We start from the raw sequence: 25,048 nt of genomic DNA on the forward strand, positions 1-25,048 counted from the left end.
AAACATCGTTCTTGACCACTACCACTTAAAAGTGCCGATAATTCCTAAACTATTTCTTAGATGTCTTATGTCTAAAGATTATTTGTAAAGAACATTTTTCTAAATATTATGCTTTCTTTTGCATGAGAATATTTTTACTAATTTTTGAAATGTTTTACTTTAAACTGGGTGGTCTTCTTGAAGATCAAACATCGTTAATGAGTAATTTCGTATACATATAGTATCGTAATCTCTAATATCGTGACTTTTAGTGCATGCATTTTAGTCATTTCTTTAAAAAAACACTAAAAAAGTCGTTCGAATGGTTCATCAATCAATAATTTCTAAATGTTAACAACTAGAACCCAATATATTCTTGTCTAGAAGGGACAAAGTCGTTTGTCTCTAACAGGCACTCCTGGAATGATGATTCTAATATCGTGACTTTTATTGCATGGATTTTGTTTATAAATTACTTAAAAGACTAAAAGAATCGTTTAAGTAGTTCATAAATCAATAATTCCTATTTTGACGATCTTTGTTTTTGTACTGGCATCAATCTTTATATGTTCGCCTGTTTAATGTTCTTTTCCACATATGTTTGCCCATTTAGATTAGATCGATACGGACACAGAACAAAATAATTTAATAAGAACAAACAAGTGTGAAAAAAGAGAAGAAGTAGACGAGCATGAAGTACAAAAACAAAGACCGAGAAGCAAAACAACAGCAAACATTTTAAAAGACTAAAAAAGAACCCTCTACGCAATGAAAAAAATTTAGCATAAACTAACAACATACTTGGCCTTAATATTTAATTTTTTAAGCTTTATAATAAATACAACTTACACTCTAATAATAGTAGGAACAATTTTTACTTACTTATTTCTAAAACATGTCCCTATAATTTTTATGATCCCAATAAAAATACACTACTTTAAGGTTAAATCTGCCCAAAAACTCAAATTATTAAAAATACTGTTAAAAAAAAAATAGTATATTTAAAAAACAAATATAAAAGAAGACTTATTTACTTATATTTGATTAGGCTTACGTTTGCGACTTTCTATAATACTTTTAGAACTAATGATGTCCTGATGTAAGACGAAACACGTGTAATTAATTTACTATACCGCTTTGTTTGTGACTTTGATTTTGTGTTTTTATTTTATGTGTGTCATGTGACAACATTTTATTATTTCTTGCATCAATTATGAACAACTTTCAAATGTGTCTTTTAAACTTTTTTCAATTTCAGTAAAACCAAATAAAGTTAAAATAGTGACTCCGAATACTCTACTGTCCAGTGGAAAACCTCAAAGCATCCGTTGTGAAACTTCCGGATCATATCCTCCGGCCAAACTGACTTGGTTGTTAAATGACAAACCATTTAGAAATGCCGTTGTAACGGTAAGTAACCAAGAAACATTGTATAGAAAGTTATGTTTATAAAAGAAATAACTTTTAATGTAACAACAATAATTGAATTGATAGAAAAAAAAGACAGAAACCTCTTAAAAGTTAAGAAACACGGGTAAAGTTTGGCAAAAAGTTAATAATGAGTGCATTAATGTTTGGTCCGGCCCTGCGTTGCTAATTTTTCACTCCGAACAAAGTAACAGTAAATTCTCTTAAGGCCAAATTGGCTGACGGGCAACTTTTACTTTACTCTTCTAGTTCCAGTTGCTCCTGTAACTAATAAAATTATTCCGTCCGATGGATTCTAAGATTTTTGGCTAATTGTATCAACTTTAATGGAGTTGTGTATAATAAAGAGAGTGTGTTTATAATGATTACAATATTTTTAAATAAAAACAAAATTCTATCGCATGGAATTTTATATTCCAATGAACTTTATTTAAAATCTGATTAAAAATTTTGTATCCAACTTTTATTAAGCTTTTTTTTTTTGCTTTAATCTCATTTAAAGTTTTTCTCTGACTCTCCAGATTAAATATAGCAATGAAAAGCGATGTATATAATTTAGTTTGAAATTTTCCACAGGAGTTTAAAATTAATGTGGTTTATATTATGTAATATACATTTCTAGTTATTACATTACAGATATTAGGAGGAAATTAAATATAATGACGTGATAAAATATAAGTACAATAAAATTTAACTTAAAATTAGATCGAAATTTTAAACTAAATTAATATTAAGGAAGAAGAGACTTCGGCTTTTACGGGGAGTATTTTGACCCTGACCCTGTCGCCCGAAGACAACGGAAAAACGCTCGACTGTCGAGCAGATAATCCCCGATTTCCTGGGGGAACTGCTTTGGATCGCCGAAGGTTAAGCGTCGCATGTAAGTTTTGAAATAATAAATATCATGGGAAAACTAATGCTATTGCTTAATGTTCTCTACAGTGCTTTGCTCATTTCTGATGCCTACTTAACTACTGAAATCGCGAATTAAATAAAAATACAAACTGACGAACAAACAAAAAAACTTTTGTTATTTACTAAAAGTTATACACCATATTTTTGTATTAAAATCGTAAAATTAATTATTGAAATAGTTTTGACACTGGCATAATGTTACCTGAATTTATTTCATGTCATTGAAATTATTATTATGGTTTGTAGATATCACTCCTCCATCATTAGTAAACAAAAAATTGATTTTTTATTTTAATTTTCCTGCCAGTTTTGGCTAAAAATCAAACAGTGCCAATAACTTCTTTCTTGTTACTTTTTGGAACAAATATATAATATACTTTTAATTATAATTTAAGAGAGGTATCGATTACAATAATAAAAATAATATAATTTTTTAAGCTTTTCGAAAAAACTGCCCTTTTTGAATTGAAGGTTTTTCGAGATTTTTTCCCGTAAAAAAATTAGAGGTAATATATTTAAAAAATTCATGGGTTCACTCCTAATTTCTGTAATGCTCTAAGCAACTCATCATATATTATCCTTAATCATATATTTATTCAACTTAACAAAATTGACACAAGCTTTACATATTATCTAGTTTTTAAACTCACACTCGATTACTACACCTCAAATATTTTATGAAATTCTTCTGAAAAATCATCGTTTTTCGCCCATATCGTTCAATCTAATAACTCTGTTTTTATACTAAATATTTATATATAAAATTATATCAAATTTAAATTAATAGTGTTAGTAAAATAAATTTTGCATATATATTGTCTGCAAAAACATTGAAACATTGCAACAGGTTAATGAAAAACGGAAAAAATGCTGTTTAAGAAAATTATAAGTGATAAAAAATCTATAGTTTTAGTATCTATACTTTTCTCACATAACCTTAAGGTTTTCGAATGAAAACTCAAGCAAGGCGTATCGCTATGATAATTGCAGTAGTTGTGTCATTTTTTATCGCAAATTAGTGAAAATTTCATTTTGCTCAGATAAATCAATAAGGGTTGAAGAAATTTTATTTTTTTTGTTCTAAGCAACTTTTAGAAATCTAAATTCAAAAATACAAGATACAGAAAGAACACTGTAGAATATACGCATATCATATACGATTCTGTTTACAAAAGGAAGAAATTTCGGCATTACACGGGATTTACATACCTAGTTTTTGAACTCAATTACTACACCTTCATATGTGATAAAATAACTCAGATATCACTTGTGTAGTATACGATATACTTTTCATATACGTATGTAACATATATACGTATATGAAAAGTATATCTATATATTATATAGGGTAATAATAAAATAGCATAAACAAAAAAATGTAAAAAAAAATAAGAAATGCATTAACGTATATGAAAAATAATAATAACTCGTTTCTGATTACTTTTTGGAAAAATTACGTATAAGCTTATTGGCTTAGAAAATATTTAACAAGTGCCCCAAATCCTCTGAATAAATTTAGAAGAAACCTCAAAATCCTAAAAGATAAGCCTAAAATAATAATTAAAATGGTTCATATATATCCCAAGGTCCTGGAATAAAATGAAAAATGACTCCAAATTGCGTTAATTCATTTTTTCATCCAAATAGTTGCCAGTTTAATTTAATTAACTTTTTTCAGGCAAGAAATTGTGGTTTTCCAAGGAAAGTTGAAAGGATCTGGAAAATGCACTTTTAAAAAATGTACATTCAATTTTTTATGTTTCCAGACTCTTGAACTATCTTCATAATTCCAGGTATTTGGGCATAGAAATAAGATTTCAAATGCATGGAATAACTTTTATTCAAATATCTGGAAGCCATAAAAAATTATTGCAATCGCCTAATAAACAAACATAAAATACCTCTAAAGCCTGAAAGACAAAAAAAAAAGAATAATATTTAATTTTAAGCCAGAATATATAAATAGTCCACTATCAGTCAGAACAATTTTTTACTTTTTTGTACGCTAAATTATTTTGAATATATTTATAGAAATGAAAAAAGTATTTCGTGTATAAACAATTTCGAAATTAAATAGCCAGCACCACTGTTTTTCATATTAGAGGCAATACAAACAATAATAAATGCAAAACATTAATTTTCTTTGTTCACTATATTAAATTAATTAATTAATATTTTCATAACATTAATATTGCGTAAAGTTTAGCGAGATTTATACGTAATTCCAGCAGCTTTTGAACAAAAAAAACAACAAACTCGAAATTAAACTCCAATACAATAATATGCAACGTTGGGAGAAATTTAAATTATATTGTGTTTATTTTTGAAATGTGGTTAATTTATTATACCCCTCAAATATAGTTTTTGCGTACTGAGTTTTTGCAATAATGATTTTTAGATAATCATGAACATTATAATTATACATTATTACGTATGAACAGTATATACCCCGACCTTGATCCGATCCAACGGTAGCAAAACAAGTAGGACCGCGTGTCTGGAATAATTTACGGTGGTCGCTTTTTCTTTCTATAAACCGAAAATCACAAATTGGACGTTCGCTTAGTATTCAGCCGCAGTCGCTTGTTTGTTCTCCTTTAACTACAAAATGGTGGACGCGTAACCCTCATCCTTACGAGGTGGAGCCGATTCTATTTATGGGCCAATCAAAACTAAGTTAAATTTTAAAAAGCTACTCGAAAAAGTAAGTTGATATTAATGATCTTAAAAGGTACAACGTAAAAAAATTTTGTAGTATTTTTTTTTCACTGGACCTTACAGGGACTAAGCCTAATAGAAAATCTGTAATCGTATAAAAGACACGTGAGTCGACAAATTAGTGACCTTTCGTGGGGACCCTTTTACCTCTTTACCGGCTCAAAACAAAAGGTCGTCGTCGATGTTGTGTCCCTTAAAAGCCCTCCGGGGGTTGTTATCCGCTGGCCCCCTTCTACGAAACAGATTAGGGTTTACCGTACGGTCCTGCTACAAATCACTTATACATGTATATCCGATTTTAAACCGCCAGGGATGGATCAGCAAAGTTCTTTCATTATTTACCGAGGATTACGTTACATCGGTAGAGTCATTTGACGCCTTCGAAATTGCTAATGTTGCAGAAAATCAGAACGTTTTAGAGCGTTTTTACCAAAATCATTTTATTATGTGATTTCAATAGTTAAATCGGCATCAGAAATTTGCAAAGCTTAAGTCAAAATGCACTGTATAGACCATTAAGCAATAGAAATAAGAAACATGATAAAAACAAGCAGTCTTATTTTTTATGTAACGTTGTATACATAAATATTTCGAAGTTGTGGAATAATTTTGATATATACTTTGTAACATTTTTGAATTTCTTAATGTTTTGAACGATTACTATCTTAATTTTATGTTCTTTGCAGATCCACCAAAGGCATCAGTAACTGTTGATAGAGGACTAAAACTACCAATTTCAGAGGGTAGCGATGTTACGCTAATATGTAACACGTCAGCCAGTCCAGCAGCGCAAATTTATTATTGGTACCATAACGTAAGTGCTCATTTAAATATTTTTTTTAACAATAATTAAAAAAAAAACATTCGACTTGCAACTTAATTAAGGACTAAAAAACACAATCGCTAATAAAACTGATCGAAAAAAAAAAATTATTTTGGGAGCACCTCGCCATTTAATTTAAATGACGAACCGATCCTTTTTTTCTTACCTTGTTTTTTTTTCGATTTTATTTTAATTTAGAAATTCGCACAGATATTTAAAATATTTATTTTATGGGCGAAAATACAATTTCCACGCTCTAACTGACGTGGATACTATAACGTTAACTGAAATGTTCACAATTTAAATTTATTTTGTGAACATATGCATATTAATTTGACTAAAGCAAAATAAATATCAACGCGTTACCCGGTTGTTATTTTCGACGAGAATACATAGATATTTCTTTTTCAAACATATTTTGAAAATTCACTTTTGTTAAATATTGATCATATTATCACTTTTATTTTAAGAGGCAAATGTAAAATATATGAATGATTTAAAAAAAAAGGTGGTTCATGTCTTATCATCGTGAAAATGTTTCTGGATCTGAAACATTTTCACTACGTATAAACTAGAAATATTAATAAATATTTTTTAACGCATTTTCTATTTAATACTCAAAAATTTAACTCAATTGATTTGATTGGAGGAGTAACAAAACAAAAGGACAAAGATAAATAGTGAACCTGAGTGCCGGGAGAAGAAACACAAATCGTCCTCCTCCTCCTCCTTCCCCTTTTCCGTCTGTTTGATAAATCGAGAGAGGAACCGAATAAATGTTGCCTCGAATAAAAAGCGACCGGAACTTATTGAGCGAATAGAAATAAAACCGCTTCGAATGCCAATGAATCAACATTCTTCTTGTATTTTATTTATGCTATTTGTGTGAGGTGATTTTGTTAATTTTTCTCAGTACACTCTCTTCGACAATATCGTAAGACTTTCTACCACTTTAGGGCGTGATAACAAATGTTGAAAAAAATGTTTATCTTTATATTCGAGTGATATTCTAAGATTATTCCGTAACTACGTATTTTATTACAATGTTCTACTATTTCAAAATATTCATCCATGATTTTCAAAGAGACTTAGATAGATATAACAAGGAGAAAATTAAGCTCAAAGTCAAGAACTTATAAATACGGCATCTATTTGTTGGGTTACGCTTTTTATGAGACCATGTAGCTATGCTTAAACAATTTTAATGCTTTCAGTCATTACGAGCCATTTTAAATGTCTTCCCGGAACTGAAACTAAATACTTATTTTTCCATAGATTTGAAACAATTAAAATATAATAAAAAAATCTTTTCCAGGGCTTTAGAGTACCTCATCAGAATCACGTCATAGGTCTACTTATATTAAAAAAATATTTATTTTAAAAATTATTTTTTTTCTCAACACTCTGTATATTTTTTATACAACGCTGAAATGGGTCTCTAATTAAATTATTTAGAGAATATCTGTGTACATTTTTAAATTTCTACAATTTGGTCTGGTTTTTAAGTTATGGGTTTTTCGTGTAATTTTTTGTAAAAAATTTAATAATTAAACATGTTTTTTTCAACATCCTCTATATTTTTCAGAAAACGCTTAAATAAGTGTCTAATAAAATTATTCAAGTAATATGTATGCACATTTTTAAATTTGTATTTAGTCTATTTTCTGAGTTATAATAGTCTTTGTGTGAAATTTTTCGAATAAAAATTATTTTTTTTTAAATTGATGTTTTCTGCTAGCATACCTGAGCCACCTACGAAAATAATTTTTTCACTCAGACACTCAGAATTTATCTGAGTATAATCCACTAAGAGTTGATTTTTTTTTAAATATTACCGTTTTCTAAATATTATTATATCATTTAAAATATTTCACGATATTTGCTACGAAAAAAAATGAAAATTAGCCGATTATATTCAATCTCTGGTCGACCAGAGGTCTAGCACCCAATGTATATAAAAAAGCATAGGGAAGAGCAGCTTACTTAATATGTTACTATTATATAAACAAACACACGTAGAACAAGAATTTTCAAATTTATTTCATATAATTTTATACATAACACGATTTGAAAATATACGTATAGACTTCGAGAAATGAAAGTTATAATAAAAGATAAAACTTCACAATAAATAGAGACGTGGCAAAAATAAAACAAACAAGAAGGAAAACGGTTGCAAATCATACATAACCTGCCGGCCGCGTCGGTCGTAATATTTTCCAAGAAGATATTATGCGCGCCTTATCTCGTAGCCGGTGAAAATAGAAAAATTACGAAATTTCCCATAAGAAAACCATGAAAATGGGGCTAACCGACCGCCGTTATCTTCCTTCTCTCGGCCTGTTTAGCTTTTCGGGGAGAGTGATGCGTCTTTTATGCCCCGCCGCCGGAAAATGAAATATCCGAGCTACTGACCACGCTTAAATAATATTATTATTATGCTTTCAACAGATAAATAATTTTTTTTAAATTTAAAATCATGTTGTATTCATGGTGAGAAAATTAAATCTTTTTAAAAAAGCCCGTACAGTCTTTAATAATTTCTAATGGTCTCAATATAGGAAGGTATTCGTTAAGTAATAAAAACTCAAAAATGATTGATCAATTAATCCATGCTTTCTCTGGTCTTTTGATTTTTTCTTCAAATTTCATAAAAATCTTCATCATTTCAGTATGATTAAATAATGTTTTGGCTTGATCTCTTTGAACCTCTGTTAAATATTATATTGTTATCTTTTTTTTTTGTTTCTTTAAGTTTTTATTTCCGAATTTATATTTAATATTCTTTAATTTTCTTTTTATTAAAATTAAACTTAATTGTATATTGATATAATTTTTTTTATGCATCTTAATATAGGATCATTAAAACTAGATAATTACATCAACTTAATGTACGATAGTGATTTCAGAATTGAAAGATATATATTTTTTTAGAAAGAATATGTATAAATTAATTTAACATTAACTCCCATATTCAACGCGAGTCAGTTAATTTTGATATGCATTTTAATACTTGCGAATTCATCGGTCTAAATTTAAAACAGCTATTTTCTTTTTTCTCAAAATTAATTTGGAATGGTTAATATGGAATGGTTCTCTTATAATCGAAATGCACTATTATTACAGATACACACTCGTTTTTTCATTCTTTCTTTATATGCCTTGAGCTTATATTGACATGCAAAAAATTAAGTGAAGAGAAAGATAATGAATAAATATGATATTTCGTTGTCACTTTAGGGTCTCAAAAATTTCATTATTTTAGTTCCATATTTAAAGTTCGCGATATCGTGGCGCCCGACGCGCATTTGTTTTAAAAAAGCAATTTCCCAGTTCAAACACGAAAGTAATGAGCTCGAGAATATCGAGAGTTGCCGACGCTTAATTAACTTTGTTCTTCTACTTTTATCATTCGCTTCAGGTTAATTTATTTTGTCTTTTGTTTATATACACTTCGAAGACGAGGAATGTACAAGAGATAGCAATAGCAATATGTAGTTGTCCTCGACTTTATTGATCCACCATTTATCAGTTTTCGGTTTATTAATAAATATATTTTTTTATGTTAATATATAAAAGATTGGTATACAAAAATTAATGTTTGCACAAAGTTCCGAATATTACTTAAAATGTACTAATAAATTGAATAATAAATAATGGAATTTTTTTCCAAGAGTAAGTAACAAAAGACTTTGTTTTTTATTTTCAAATGAATATCTTAGGTTTTTGTAGTCAAAACTATTGAAACAAATTCTTGATAACTTTTAACAGCATTCATTGCAGGTTAAATCAAAATACTCTAAAACCCTTTTTTTATGGTTTGCTGAGTAGGTAAAGACTCAATTCAATGCGTTGTTAAATGCAAAATTTTCTAAAATATTGCCGAAAAAACATGCTGAAATGAAAAATGATTTTTTCGCAATATTTTGAAGGCTTGACTTGATATTGCAAAATTGATATTATTTTCTGATTCAGCACAACCAAATTATTAGATTAAATTCATTAAATCTGAAAACTTTAAACTATATAGTTATACTATTTTATGCAACTATAAAATGGGTGGGTGCATTTAAACCGAGTAACAAAATAGAACATTAGTCGCTTTTACTATTAAAAAAAAATGCATTTATTATTCTTTAAAGTTCTAAAGGCGGGCGCTCGTAGGCGGACCATTATCGTTATTACCGGAGCTCTATATTAAATTTTATGCGACCACGGTGGTGCCGTATTATTTCTGTAAAATTTACAACGTACAATACAATGAACAAAAGGGTACACATATAGGAATTCCCTTTTTTACCCCGAGACAAAGAAATTTTAATTTTAAAAAGCCCGCAATGAGCTTAGAAAAGCGGCCGGCCTTACCCGAAGTTTTAATCTTCTGGCCTCGGGTGCTGCCGCTACTTCTCTAGTTAGTTTTATTATATTTTATGGCAAACGAAAGTTTCAGGCTTTACTCATTACTTAAATTTTTACGAATGGGATTTTAACGGTCTCGAATTATGGAAAACTATATTTCTACACGGATGCCTTTTTGACGGTTTTCAAGTGCATAATTTAAATAAACACGATTGTTAATTATTATTAATAAAAATGCTGCCACAGGTTATTGTTTCTATATAAAATTAGAAAAAAAATAAGGAAAATCAATGTTTTTGCAGAAAATATATATTCAATATTTAATTTAATAAAACTCTTTATTTTAATTTCATATAATTTGGTATATAAATATTTAGTATAAAAGCAGTGCTATTAGATTGAATAATATGGACGAAAAACAGTGATTTTTCAGATGCATTTCATCAAACATTTGAGTTGTAGTAATCAAGTTTAAAAAAGTAGATATGTAAATCCCGTGTCAATTTTTTGAATGCCGAAATTTTCTCCCTATTGTAAATAGACTCGTATATGAAATACGGATAATCTACAGCTTAATAAATATACCTTGACCATATACGGCTGATAAATGTACCTTTCAATCAATAAAAATGTATTTAACGAGAATAATATATGATGTGCGTATTTTTTATCGACGTTTTGACAAACTTTATTGGCATTCTCAGGATTAACTTAGAATGAAAATAATAAAACAATGAAAATATAAAAAACATTTACGGGCGCCTTTTTATATTTTTTTATCCCCCTCAATAAAGAAAATTTATGGTAGGAAAATTGTGTTGTAACAATTGGAAAATTCTGCAAAGGGCAGCGTTTTTTTTTTTTAAATATCCGGCACTCGCAGCATAAAAAAGTACAACCGGATAAATATTCATAACTGTTTCAGTTACTGTCGGTAATAAAACATTCGCGAAAAAAAAACGGTGATCATCGAAACGTACATTTTTTCCATGTATTTTAAATTTAATAATGCTTAAAACGAAACACTTTATTAAAAACAAATTTCCGTTATTGTTTACTTTTTATTTTGTAAATAAATCAATGAATGTTCATTTTTTATATTATCGGTGTAAATTTTGCACCCTATATTTCTGCTTATAGCGCTCTTATCGAATTCTTTTATTATTTGCAGAATCATCTGGTCGCATACAACGAGTCCGGTGGAATATTGCCAAACCAAGAGAGCCTCGTCATAAAAAACATAAAACAAAAATCTGCTGGCCAATATGCTTGTTCAGCGAGAAACTCAGAAGGGGAGACTTATAGTGCTCCCTTCGATTTGATTATTCAATGTAAGTGATTTATTTTTTTCTTCGTATACTGACTATGATTTACTTTAATAAGGATTCTTATAGACGTGTTTATTATTAATTTCGTATTAAAATTGATATTTTTTATTTATATGCAATTAAGGAGATTCTTCATATGCATTACCTATACCAAGAAACTCTCTTAATAATAATAATAATAATAATAATAATAAAACAGGCAGAACAATCTGTACAATCTGACTGAAGTAAATTACAACGTGCGGTTTAACAAAATGGCTCTCGATGTTCTGCATAGTTGCGCGTCCCGATTGTTCAATTTCCTTGAAACACAGTCTAATATAATTGGAAATGGAAATAGCGGATCCGTTTGTTGACTGCAACTATGCAATGTGTTTTATCTAACGCACGTATTATAATTTAGGTTTTAAATGCTGCGCAATAAATATTAACATAAATAAGTCAATACTTGGTCAGTTTCAATTAATTTTTAAATTACTTCAAAACAAAAACGAATGAAACTGTTGCAAAAAACATCGAATATCCAAACATCGTCCAAATTGAAACATCGATAGTTTCAATTTGGACGCCTCCAAACGTAAAGAAAATGTTCCTGTTGCAAACGGGTAACTACTGTGTATAGCTACACCCTCGGTTTAATTTCTATGCACTTCAAAGAAAAGTGAGGAAAAACAGAACGTTAAAGCGTCCGCAGCGTCGGCTTCAGTTTTCAGTTTGATATTCAACCGACTTCAAAAGATATTCGCGCTACGGGCACCGTTTAATTAATTTAAAGCTTCCCTTTTTGGACTCGCTGCTAAATGTATAAATATCGATAAAACTACTGATGCTTAATTGAAAAAAATATAGAGCAGAAAATGGGTATTTATATACAGTTCGAATTGAAGCAACGGTTTTTTAATCAACAAAACCCGAATTGATACATTTTCCTGTGCTCCATATTTTTCCTCGCATGTTCTTTTTAGACTCAAAAATTTGCAAGATGAAATTATTACCCCCGGGGAAGGGGCAGAAACGTATCTCGTATAAAAAATAATAAATAATTTTTACGAGACGGGCACGTTGAAGAGGCGGTGTCATCTGCACGTTTGGGCACGTCACGCACCAAACTCTGATATAAATTTTACTTATTTATGTGAGAGGAAAATCTGCGCTTGTTCTTTTTTTTTTTTTTTTTTGGTCTTGATTTCTTACGGAGAGATTTGCCAACTCGTGTAAGGTGATAAAAAAGGAAAATCTATTTAAAAACACAACGTTATACTTCACTAAAAATGTTTGGAAGCAGACAAACTAAAAAGATAACAAACTTTCAGATAATTAAAGAAAAGTGTTTTGTATCGATTTTTTTAACCGAAAATTGATTTTTTTTTCGAAATTGAACTAACTATACCAACGGCTTGTTCCCAGCAGCTACATTACGAAAATACCGGGTTATAACGAGATGCAGATAGAACTAAGAAAATTAGTAAGTTTTTGACATCGGTTTTGAGCCCAAATATGCGAGATATCGGCTACTATCAAATTACGACTTTGCGAATGGTCTCGCTGGATTCACAAGAAAGAAATTAAGATTAAACCGTTTTTCCATATAAGTCGAAATATCGATCTCCAATAGATATCGACATTTTAATTTCTGAGGAATTTGATCGTTTTTTGGAGCTTTATGGGTTCTAAATTAGCTGGAAATTTAAAAATTCATCGGGCAACTGTCTTCTTAATACAAATACCAAACATTATTTCTGTTTGAATTCCTTTTTGGCTAGTGATCTTAAAAGAACTATGAATTCGTTAAAAAATAAAACGCCGAATAAAATAATTAAATTAAATTATAAGAGGGATCTTTGCAATTTAATTATTTCATAATAAACCCTCTTTGTTATTCCTTTAGATAAGTCTGCTAGTTGGAAGAAAATCCTTGCACTCCTCTGTCGCAGATTGGGGCAAATTTACACATGGCGAAATCTATAGTTCACCGAATAGTTAAAAAGCACAAATATATCACCCCTACAAAGTTATTCCTGTGCAAGAGTTATTTGATGACGATTTCGATAGGCGAATTGAGTTTTGTGAACGCTTACAAAACATGTGCAATCGAAATAATAATTCAGTAACAAATATTATTTTTTCCGATGAAGCCACATTCTGTTTGAATGGTACTGTGAACAGGCAAAATTATCGATATTGGGCTACAGAAAATTCGCATTGGATGATGGAGGTAAACACCCAGTACCCTCAAAAACTAAATGTGTGGTGTGAAATAGTGCGTAGGTCCCTTTTTCTTTAAACAGACTTTAACGGGACAAGTGTATCTCGATTTTGAAAACACCCATTTGAATCAGTTCTAGCATTACTAGCATTATTACCAAATCCATTGGACCCAGACTATCCTGACGAAGAACTAATTTTCCAGCAAGATGGCGTACTCACTGTGCGTACATTTTTGGATGAAATCTCTCCCAATCGGTGGATAGGACCCATCGAATGGCCTGCTAGGTCGCCTGACCTAACACCAATGGACTTTTTTTTGTGATACCTCAAGTCGAAGGTATATGTTAATAGGCCAAATAATCTAGACGGCTTGAAAGAGAGAATTCACAAAGAAGTGCGCGCCATAACTCCGGAAATGATTGAAAATGTTCAACGAGACTTTATTGATCGCCTTGGATATTGTCAAGCCGTGAATGGCAACCATTTTGAGCATTTAACTTAGTTTTTGTTCTTTTTTTATTTGTTACATGAATCGTTTTTTGTTCGATAACTGTTAACTTTAGGTATAGGATATTATGCAAGAATTCCACGCGAAATTCAAAAATAATGAATTAAAAAAAAGGTGCTTTCGTTTAAAAAAATTAAGTTGATGGTCGTGTTGTACTTTTGAGCAACCCTGTATATACAAACTTCACGTACAAAAATGCGCAATTTGAAATAAAAATCGACGGGTCCGAGCGTTTTTTTTTCGAACACACTCCTGAATTTTTAATGAATTTAGACATAACTTTTGGGATGCACTGTATGCATATATCTAAAACGTAAGTTTTCATCCATTATCTCCATGTTATTCTTTGAATGTTCTACCCCTAATGTATGTATAGTAGTAATTCGTTGCTCCTCTCTCAAGAACTAAATTATATTACCGTTTCGAGGGAGTTTAGTTTCGACCTCCCCCTTACGCAGTAATTGTAACAAAGATATCTCACATCTAATTAAAATCAACCCTAAGGAGTTGAACCCTTCGTTAGACGGAAAGTTTAGAAGTTTAAATTAATGCGAATAGTATTTGATTTTTCTTTGATTGTTATTCGACCTCTGCGTAAATGATAGCAGTAGCGCACACATGCAAGAATATCTCGAATGTGAAGTATGTTTAATTACTCAAGTAATTTATATTTTATTTTGATGAGTAGGATTTTCACTTGAATACTATATAAATCATGAAACAAGAACTTGATGATGATAAAACGGCAAAGTGACCGATCAATCGAAAATCTTTTGGTGCCGTGTCCACTCGTTATAAGCAGCGGCGTAGTAGAGGAGACACGCGAGGGCCCAATTAGGGGCCCTATTAATTTCACAGAGGCAATTTACTGATATTAATTGGCCGTTATTCTAACCTACGGTACGGACGATTTAAGGCCCTGCGGCGCCCTACCATCGATTTTTGCGGCTTTTAGGTAAACGAGCACTGTTTGTTTAAGTGTGTGATAATGGGGGAGAGTGCGAGGGGAGGATTAGGGGGATGATACATAGGAACAAACATTCCTTTCAAATTAAAATAAATATACTATTTTCTTGTAAATCAGGCACCTCGCATAAGCAATAATCTTAGACAATACCCTTTCATACGACAACATGTCAACGTAGGAAGTTATTTCTATTGAAATTCCTTAATGAAGGAGAAGCATGGTATACATCTGTATCTCGATTAGAACTGTCACTGGTGCAAGCATATCGTCGATTTAACTTGCTTGCTGCTAAAATAACAAACTTGTTTACTTTGCCTTTGTTATTATTTCAGATTCGCCGCATTGTAAAAAAGGTTACGAGAATGTCCGTATAGGGCACATTCCTTCCGAAACTATTATGGCTCAATGCATAGTGGATTCCGTGCCACCTGTAAACCGATTCTTTTGGACCTATAATACCTCTAAAGGAGTATTTCCTGTGACAACGTCTAAGATGCAAAATAAAGGCAACGTGTCGATTTTGCAATTCTTTTTGGAGAACGAAGATATTAAATCGTTGCAGTGTTTTGCTGAAAATGATGTGGGGAAACAGGAGGAGCCTTGTTATTTTCATATAGTACCGGCAGGTAAAGTAAAAAATAAATATTTTTAATAATAAAAAAAGATAAAAATCTTGATGTTACAAACTTGTTTTATTTTTGACAAATTAAAAAAATATTCATAACTCAACTTTTCCAAAACTTTTCCTACTATAAAAAGTTTGCTAATAATTGTTTGATGATCAGTGACATCTTGACTCTTTGGGTATCGAGAATCAGGGCATTTGTCGACTATGTGGGAAACTCTCCACAATTTAAATAACAATTGCAGATCTAACTTAAAGGTGCAGCAATTAAACTTGCAATATTCTTCAAAAAAACTGGGGGAAATACCATCAGGTTTCGCATTTCAAAATTCGAAGATTAATTTTTATTAAGGTCCATATTATTAAAAGAGTAAAGAAAATTGTGAAAGCCAAAACACTACTATCCCGATGGAAGTAAACAATGGAAAAGTGGTTCATAACGGCAGAAAAGAAGAATAAATGGTTATTTATGTCTTTTCCGTTACGTTACTGTTTTCTTACCTCAAAAGATGTAGATACGCAATTATTCAAAATAATGTAGATTTTACTTTATGATCTTACCAATAGCTTTCAATTTATTGTCCGATACAGTGGAACCTCGATCTAGTCCTTAAAAATAAATTTGCAGAGATTTAGGCGTATTATTGGCACTTAAACTGGAACGCTTTTACCAACGCTCTCTCCTTACAGGAATTTTCACTTAGACCATCTCGCTTGCTGACCGTTAGATCTCGCCATTATTTACCCGAACTGTCTATTGTTCTTCTTTTTGCCTTTTTAGCTTTTTTCTCCTATTGCAATTAATTTTATTAAACAGTAATTTTTGTGTCTCTCTCTTATACAAAATAAAAGAGCAACTTTATTAACGCGTTTACCATTTACGTCACTGATGCATTTTCGATTAATAAAGTTCCCGACTTGCCGCTAGTACAAATATAATGCAGTTTCTTGCATATTATGGCGTGTATTAACTCTTAGTTAAACTTTCAGACAGAGCTTGGCTTTGTTTAATTACATTATTAAAATTGCGAGTTTCGTAAATTTAATAAGATCGTCGTAATAATATGGTACTCGAAACGGAGAGAATTCACGTTCTTGTTTTATGCATGATGAGTTTTGTGTAATACAATTTAAAATTGAGAGAAACATTATATTTTCTCTTTAGTATATTACATACATATTGGTGCATTCAAGAAACTGTTATTTATTTCTTTGAAAAATAAACTTCTCTTCTTATTTTAAAGCAATCGACAATCTTTAATTAAATTTTTAAAACCTGACACACAAAGTTTACAACTAACTAGTTAAAGAGTTTAAATATTCATAAGGCAAGCGATGAGCGCCGAGATGCAAATATGGAAATGAAATTTCAGCCAGTAATATTATCAAATTTTAAAGGCATATATAAAGTTTGCTTTATTATCAAAGAGAGAGTCTCTATATAATTTAAAATGTAGCTATTCTCGTTGTGCGGTTTTCGGCTATTTTACTTTCGAAAGCGTATGTATGTATATGAATCGGAGGGACCGCAAATACATTTTTTTGTAGAATGACGAGGCTTTAATATACATAGCCAATAATTATCTTAGATTTACTAAAAAACTTATTACGACCTGTATTCGCCAAGTTGCTTTCGAGCGTGTTCTCTTTAAAGTCAAAAGAACTGGCCCTACATCTGCGAAAAATGCGAGAGAACAAAACTATATTACAACCTAATTTACCTCGTAAAGTTCGCCGGGGAGTTATTAGATTCTCCACGAAATTGCTGTGATAGTTTGTCTTAAGTTTTCTCTCTGAAGTTCGGTCGTCGCAACTCGTGATTACGTAGAATCGTTTAATAAGAAACAAACTTGACGAATTTAAGCAAGCGGCCACTTATGTGACGTGGAGGAGCTCCTTTCGATATTAATTCCGTTATTTCTATTTTATTTTAGAACCTCCAGAACCTCCAAGAGGTTGTCTAATAAGAAATTCGAGTCAGAGCATTATAGAAGTTTCTTGTATTGCCGGCAACGACGGTGGGCTTCACCAAAATTTTATTCTAGAAGTCAATGACATTTCAAGTCCTTTACCTTCGGGCATCCAATCAACTTTAAACGATCAAGGTAAGGAGAAATTGTTGAATAAAACAACTCGGCTATTGAATTGAATATACGGTTTTATTAGACGCCGAACCGAGAAGACAGAATTCTCTAAAAACTAAGGGTTTACAAAATCATGAACCCTAGATTCTCAGGACGTTCAACGCTTAAGGCTCCCACAGACAAACTTGTATAGATAGTGCATAGCATAGACATTAACTATTAACTATCAACACGATCAACAGTCATCAAACAGTTCCCTAATGAGATATAAAATTCCGTTTAGTACTTATGTACCTACAATGGGCACTGCACATAAGTTTAAATAGAGAATATTGTTATAATACATACAGTTGGCTGTTGCCATCCAACATTTGTCTTGACATAATTTTTTTGAAATTGAAATATAATAGACATTAGGATAATTTAGCACCAGGCACCCATTGCTAAACTGTCAAGTGTACCAAGTTGTGGGGACAGCTCTTAGCTTTCCCTCCGAGTGCCTGTTGAACGTCTTGAGATTCTCGTCAAATTTAACCTAGCAAAACCAAAATATGTGTCATAAGTAGGAATAAGTGCAGAAATCGATACTTAACTCATCGTTAATATTAAATCTTAAATATATATTATTGCTTATTTCAACAGAATGGTGGTTTTTATATTGCAGGTGCTGTAGAACCTCCGACCTTTCGTGTTTTAGGCGAGAGGCCAGTTTTTAAGTTGTTAAATTTGAAGCCAAACAGAGAATATCAAGTGGTAGTTTATGCCGAGAACGCTAGGGGACGCAGTGATCCTCCCATAGTTTTACCTATTATTCAGGTGAAATCTGGATCGTATCTGAACGACAATATTTTAGATGATGGTGAGATGAATTAGAATTTATCCTGGAAAACAATACTGAGCAATTCCTTTTCTAGGTACCCAAACTTATAAATTTCAAGACATTCCAAACACCAATAAATCAACAACGGAAAATCCACAGATGACATTAATAATTGCTGGGGCCTTAGCTTTAGCTGTCTTACTAATTTTTTCCATAGTCATTGCTGCAACTATTATAGCCTGCAAAAAAAAATCTCGTGGGTCTATAAAATGTAATTTCATGTAATTATTAGGTTAACACCGACATTTCAGGTGCTCCTTTAGTAAGAAGGCGAGAGAGGAGTAGCAAACCTCCAAGTGAACTAGAGCTCTCGGAAGCCGGCTTTGGAGATGGATTTCATAGGAGAAGCGCTCTCTACAGAGCCAGTATGTACGGCGAATGTGAAGAAAGAATATCTAGGCTGATTGAGGGTAAAGAACCATATCACATTTACACGATAAACCACAACATAACAAACACAAAAACATGCACCCTCATTCATCAAGATACAAAATACCCTCTCGAATTTTTTTCTTGGAAAACTAATTCCGCAAAATCAACTCTATTGTCGCCCTCAAGGCACGAAAGAAAAAAAAATGTAGATTTATACGACGGAGAAACAAGCCATTATTCGTATTTTCCCTTTACTCCCTCTCTCCCCCAGCGTGACAAATAATGCATCATCGCCAAAATTTAGATTTAAGTGTAAACAGCAAAAGAACAGTTTTCACAAACACACACACACACATACGTTGGTTGAAAAGTACATGAGAATCGACACAGTGGGGCGAAATGATCGTCTGGAAGAATTGAAATATCGAACAACATCCAGAGAATCCTACATTTTTAATTGTTTACTTGTGTGTTGTTTGAATCTTTTTAGATTTTAGAAGATCAAACATGCAGCTTAAATACTACATCAAGAATTTCTACTTCGTCTGGTTTGGCTTCAAACTGAACTTTACTGAACTGAAGAAACTACTCCTACTAAATTTGCAGATTTTACACTATAAATAAATTGACGTATTATTACGACGCTATTTCCTTTTTATTTTGATTTTTTTTCTCAATTTCTTATCTAATCCCACTGTGCGTTCCGGTCCGTCATATCTTTATTATATTCTTAAGATATACGACAAGAAGAAGAATGGGAGTGACGCGGCAAGGCAGTGCAAATTTATTTCTGGGCCACGCCGGGGGGTGACTAAGACGTATCGGGGGTTGTTTCAGTCTCTCACATCAGAACACTCGGATATTTTACTGCATAAGGGATGATTATGTGTCAAATATAATTGGATAAGAGAAAATTGATGAAAGTATTGATTTAATTTGATTTATATTAACGTTTATAAAGCGTTATGTTTGAACACAATATTTTTTAAAATAAAAAACAACAGGGAGACCCTAATGTAAAACTCAATGTATCCCTTACAAATACGAAAAAAAGGACAGTTGCATTATGCATACATTAAGAAAATTACATTTTAAACTTTCGAGCCAACATCAAATAAAATACTTTATTTGGACCTGCACTACCACATTTCAACTTTATGTGAGGTTTTCCTATTCATCAGTGAGTAATCGTAACAGATTTTAATTGATAAGAGATCGTAATTTTTTTGACCTGCTATGTTGGACAATCTGCTAATAAATAAAGCGGTTGCAGTAATGAAGTTAGCATTTTGGAGCAAACTATATGTGACATAACTGAAGATTCTAAGACAAAAGATTCATTTTTGTAAAGGATTTTTTGGGATAAAAATCCATATATTTTGGAGGCTTTATTCATTGAATTTGATTTAACTAAACTTGTAGCTAAACAGAAAAGTACCATATTATTTTTAGAGCTTGAGAGTTAGAAGACCATTTCTCCATTCTCCATCTTCTTTTTCTTCTCCAAGATGATCAAAAGCCCGGAAGATATTATTGATTACTTGCATGCAGTTGAGTTCAATGATTTTTCAAGGGCGTCAAATGTTGGGAAGAAATTATTCATTTCTTAAAGGCAATTGAGTCAACTTTTTTTTTTCTTCTTCTTCTTCTTTATCTGCAAGAATCAAATGCGTGAAAGTAATTATTGATTTTTTACAGATAGTTGAGTCAACGGTTCTTCTCGTCTTCTTCTTATTATTCTTATTTTTTTTAATTATTTTTATCCTTCTTATTCTTTTTATTTTTTCTTTTTCTTCTTCTTTTTGTGCAAGAAGATTAAATGCCTAAAAGGACAGGAAAAATCAAAGTAGGCCTCTGATTACGAAATTCGGTATTCGGGCATAATTTTGAAAAAACATTTTTTATATCTTGCCTAAAAATACTACTTTATCTACTCATAAAATTTAAAAAATGCTCCCATCAAGTCATGCTTGATTTAAAAAAAAAATAAAAATTAGTTAAATTTTATTTTTTGATCAAGCAGGGCTGGATGCTAAACGGTCAAATTTCAACTACAAAATTTTTTATCATTTTTACGTATAAATTCGCTCATCCTAGGACTAAAAAAACTAGTATAAAAATACTGCACGCGCCTCTTTTAGATTATAAGAGCAACAAGAAGAGCAACATTATTTTCCCTTTATATGCCGTTCCCCTTCACCCCTTGTTACCGCTGCTTATTTGCTCAGCTAAACGCGAGCGAAGACTGGCATACAAATTAGAAACGATCCGTTACAATTAGAATATTCGGTTGCTGACGACAGCGTGTCGCAGCTACACTAAACAGCTACCAGGTTACCATACATAAAATATAAAGAGGGGAGGACAGAGAAATTAGCGACGTGTATTTTGCATGTTTAATAAGCGGAAATGCAAGTCAATGAGCGCTTAGGGATTCCCGTGTTTGCATTTGTAAATGGTGTTTGTAAGCGCCTTTGATTGTTGCAAAAAATTTTGACAGAGCATAGAGAAGAGTCAAGACTATTCTACTCCTAAATACTACTCCTCTTTTTATATTTATATTTGTCTAAGCTAAATAATATTTACAACAATCAAGGCGTGCAATAATAACCAGACAAGCAACACTAAGAGATAAACGTGCTCTATTGTATCAGACTGGAAGTTGTTTAAGTTAAATTCGAGGGATTTAAAGCCATAAGCGGCACCGAATACTGGAGATAGACTTATAAAAGCGTGTGTTCTGTTTCGTGTGCATGCCAGAATTACATTGTTCTGGATAATGGATTTCGGTTACAATTTTACCTAAGGCCTACAGTATGCGCCATTTTGCCTACGAATATTATAAGAAAATTATGTAAGGAAAACATCGTGTTATGGTTTTTATTAAAAAAATAGTAAAAAATTATAAACAGCTTTTTAATAATAATTATCGTAAGATTTGTTCTAGAACTTATGTTCTTTGTCGGTCTGTATACTATTGCTTAAAACATACTGGTCTGGTGAATATACGTACTAATTATGTGATCACACCATGGAACCAGTTTAATAAAAAAAAACTTTATTAAAATATGAAAGGAATAATCTACTACATACCTAATTTGGAGCTAATTTTTAAGACAGTTATGATAAAAGAGTTAAATTATATAAAATACTATGAATTACTACGCTCTAATGAATCTTCTCTTGATGGCGGTACATGAAAGATTCTTTCATGTACCGCCATAAATAAAAATCAAAAGGATAGTGATCGGGTGATCTTGGTGGCCATGCAACAGAACTTTCCCAATTGGATAAGCCAATTTCCCCAATCCATTTGGAACCACATGTGTAGGTCTAACCACATAGACTTTTCAATGAAATAAAAGTTATGGGCTTTTGGTAAAATTTTTTTGTAAAAAAAATATTATTTAAAATTTTTTTTTTCTTACAGAATCTCTTTTAACAGTTGTTTTACTGGATTCTATTTTCTAATGTAGTTTATAATTTAAGATTTTTTTTGATTGCGATTTCTAAAAAACCCAATTATGTGACAACATTATTTTTTAGGAATCTTATTTACACATACACACACCACAAAATGTTGTTGAAATTTCTTTGGTCTTGCAGAGCAATAACTGTTTTTTTTAATTACCAGTAATTATGAATAACTAATAAATGAAAATAATTATTTATGGACTTAATCTAAGCCTAGAAAATGTAATTTTTCAACTAAAATTTTATTATCGCAAGATTTTTTTTAAAGAACTCACATCCTTCATCGATTTGTATACAATTGGTTAAAATATAGTTAATTTTGTGAATGTACAAACATGATCAATATTTTGACGAATGTGTTTGTAATTATTATTGTTTAAAGATCCTCAGTACATTTGAAATTATGGCATCCAAAATCACCAAATAAAACCAGTCCTTACTCAGGGGAAAAAACCCAAATCCCGCATTATTAGATATAATTTTTTTATGGCAAATAAAAAACCCTTGAGGCAAAGTGGATTATTATTATGTGCTTTCGTCTGTTTCAGGTCCCGATTTGATTTTGTCTCCGACCATTTTTTCGCCCCATAATTCCGACTACTGAAGAAAATGGGGAGGAGACGGATTTTTATATAAGGGCTTTAAATGGATCTGTACTTATTTGAATATGTATTATATTTGTAAATACTTTTAAAGTTACGACTTTGTAAACCTTTATTTTTAACTACAGCAGTATCGTAATTACTCTACTTTCTTTATTTAACTACGTGTTGTATATAGGTATTATTAGCGATTATTTATTCAAATTAAAAACGTTTTTTCCTTCTAGTAAAATAATAAAAAAAGACCCACAGTACAAATTATTGATAACGCTGACAATAGTATAAGTATTTTTTTAATGTAGTTTTCATTTTTTTGTATGACCCTCAGCTCAGGAAATTTTCATAAATAAAATTGTATTCAGATTAAAAAGGCATTTTTAATGAAATAACTAAAAAAGTTAATTACACCCCTAGTAAAGTAAAAACAAATAATAATTATAATAATACCATACGTTTGCTAATAATATAATATCGAAACGAAATTTAAATGAAAACAAACACACTCTTCATGGCGTACGGGGGTTCGCTAAACGGCTCCGGTTTTAATTTGTTTGTATGAAACGAAACAAAATTAAAACCGTATGCAAATTAGAGTGTAATTTGGTGCAGGCTTTGTTTAGATATATTATTTTAATTGTGTCGTCTCTATGTACGTCGTATACGGTCATTTTAACCGGGAAATATTGTTTACGTCGAGAAGACTTTAAGCTACTTCTGGCAAACCCTTTTATACCGACAATAATAAATTTAACATAACGCATTCGTTTTAAGTACTCGGTCGGGTAAAGATTTCTATTTTATTTCATTGTGATAAAAAAAAATTAAAGTTGCAACTAACTAGAAATCAATGAACTATTTTTTTGCGAAATTAATACATTAAAATTGTATCCTTCACTTAGGAAAATGTAAAAAGATAATCATAGAAAAAAAAAAGGAATAAGTTATAAACAAAACAAATAATACTACATACATTCACATAGGGTAAAGTCGGGTGAGATGGCCATCATTTTCAATGGTAGGCGCCTGTGAATTTTTGGTGAGGGATATGTCTTATGTTTATTTTTTTTATTATTATTAGTATAAAAAAAAGCTACATGTGGCCATCTCTCCCTGTTTGATGGGGACAGTTGGCCAATGCAGTGAGACAGAAATGGCCACCGTCTAAAAAAGAAAATAAAATGGAAAAAAAATCTGAAATTAACACATTATTCATAGGATTAATAAAAAAGATAGTCATTAGTAAGTTTTTGCTTCTTTTGAAACGCAGATTGACCACAATTTTGGCAAGTATTTATATAATGAGAGCAATTTTCATGAAATTACTTTTGGCATATTATGCACTGCAACCAATCTTCCTTTTTTCGGGTGTTGTAGCTTTCTCCGCATCCCGCACATTCCGTATCATCCACTTCGGAAAGGGTATCGCTTTCCTCTTCGTACTGAATTTCTATGTCCTTCTCATCATCAGAGCTAGGTAAAGGTGCGTGCAAGCGTTTTCTCTTTTGAACATTCGTCTTTCCTCGAATTTTCTTTTTTGTGGGGTCGTTGAGTTTTTTATTTTTTTTTGCGGACCGCTCTCTTACAGTTGCAATATGTTCAGGAGAGGTTAAAAGGGTAGCAACCTTCTTTGCTCGTTTTTTTGCAGAAACAACTAGTTTGGGTGTGGGATTAATCTGATCAAGAAGTTTTCCAGGTGTCAAATCTGGAAGAGTTGTTCCTTCCTCCTTTCACTGGAGTTGTACATCGAGGAGCTTCTGATGTGTCAGCACGGCAACAGG

General features: G+C 31.3%; 1 protein-coding gene across 2 annotated transcripts in view; it reads left to right on the forward strand.

Annotated features, from left to right (window-relative positions):
* LOC126735333 (nephrin) overlaps positions 1 to 23,567 on the forward strand; it is a 47,624-nt gene extending 24,057 nt beyond the window's left edge. For both annotated transcript variants that reach the window (XM_050439286.1, XM_050439287.1), the window contains exons 6-15: positions 1,238 to 1,389; positions 2,143 to 2,287; positions 5,727 to 5,854; positions 11,394 to 11,553; positions 15,566 to 15,859; positions 17,793 to 17,963; positions 18,607 to 18,801; positions 18,857 to 19,018; positions 19,074 to 19,232; positions 23,217 to 23,567. In XM_050439286.1, coding sequence (XP_050295243.1) covers positions 1,238 to 1,389; positions 2,143 to 2,287; positions 5,727 to 5,854; positions 11,394 to 11,553; positions 15,566 to 15,859; positions 17,793 to 17,963; positions 18,607 to 18,801; positions 18,857 to 19,018; positions 19,074 to 19,232; positions 23,217 to 23,272 — 1,622 coding nt within the window. In that variant the 3' untranslated portion in view covers positions 23,273 to 23,567. The remainder of the gene's footprint in view (positions 1 to 1,237; positions 1,390 to 2,142; positions 2,288 to 5,726; positions 5,855 to 11,393; positions 11,554 to 15,565; positions 15,860 to 17,792; positions 17,964 to 18,606; positions 18,802 to 18,856; positions 19,019 to 19,073; positions 19,233 to 23,216) is intronic.
* The last annotated feature ends 1,481 nt before the right edge of the window (positions 23,568 to 25,048 follow it).

The sequence above is a fragment of the Anthonomus grandis genome, chromosome 4, assembly GCF_022605725.1.
Source record: "Anthonomus grandis grandis chromosome 4, icAntGran1.3, whole genome shotgun sequence".
Taxonomy (NCBI): Eukaryota; Metazoa; Arthropoda; class Insecta; order Coleoptera; family Curculionidae; genus Anthonomus; species Anthonomus grandis.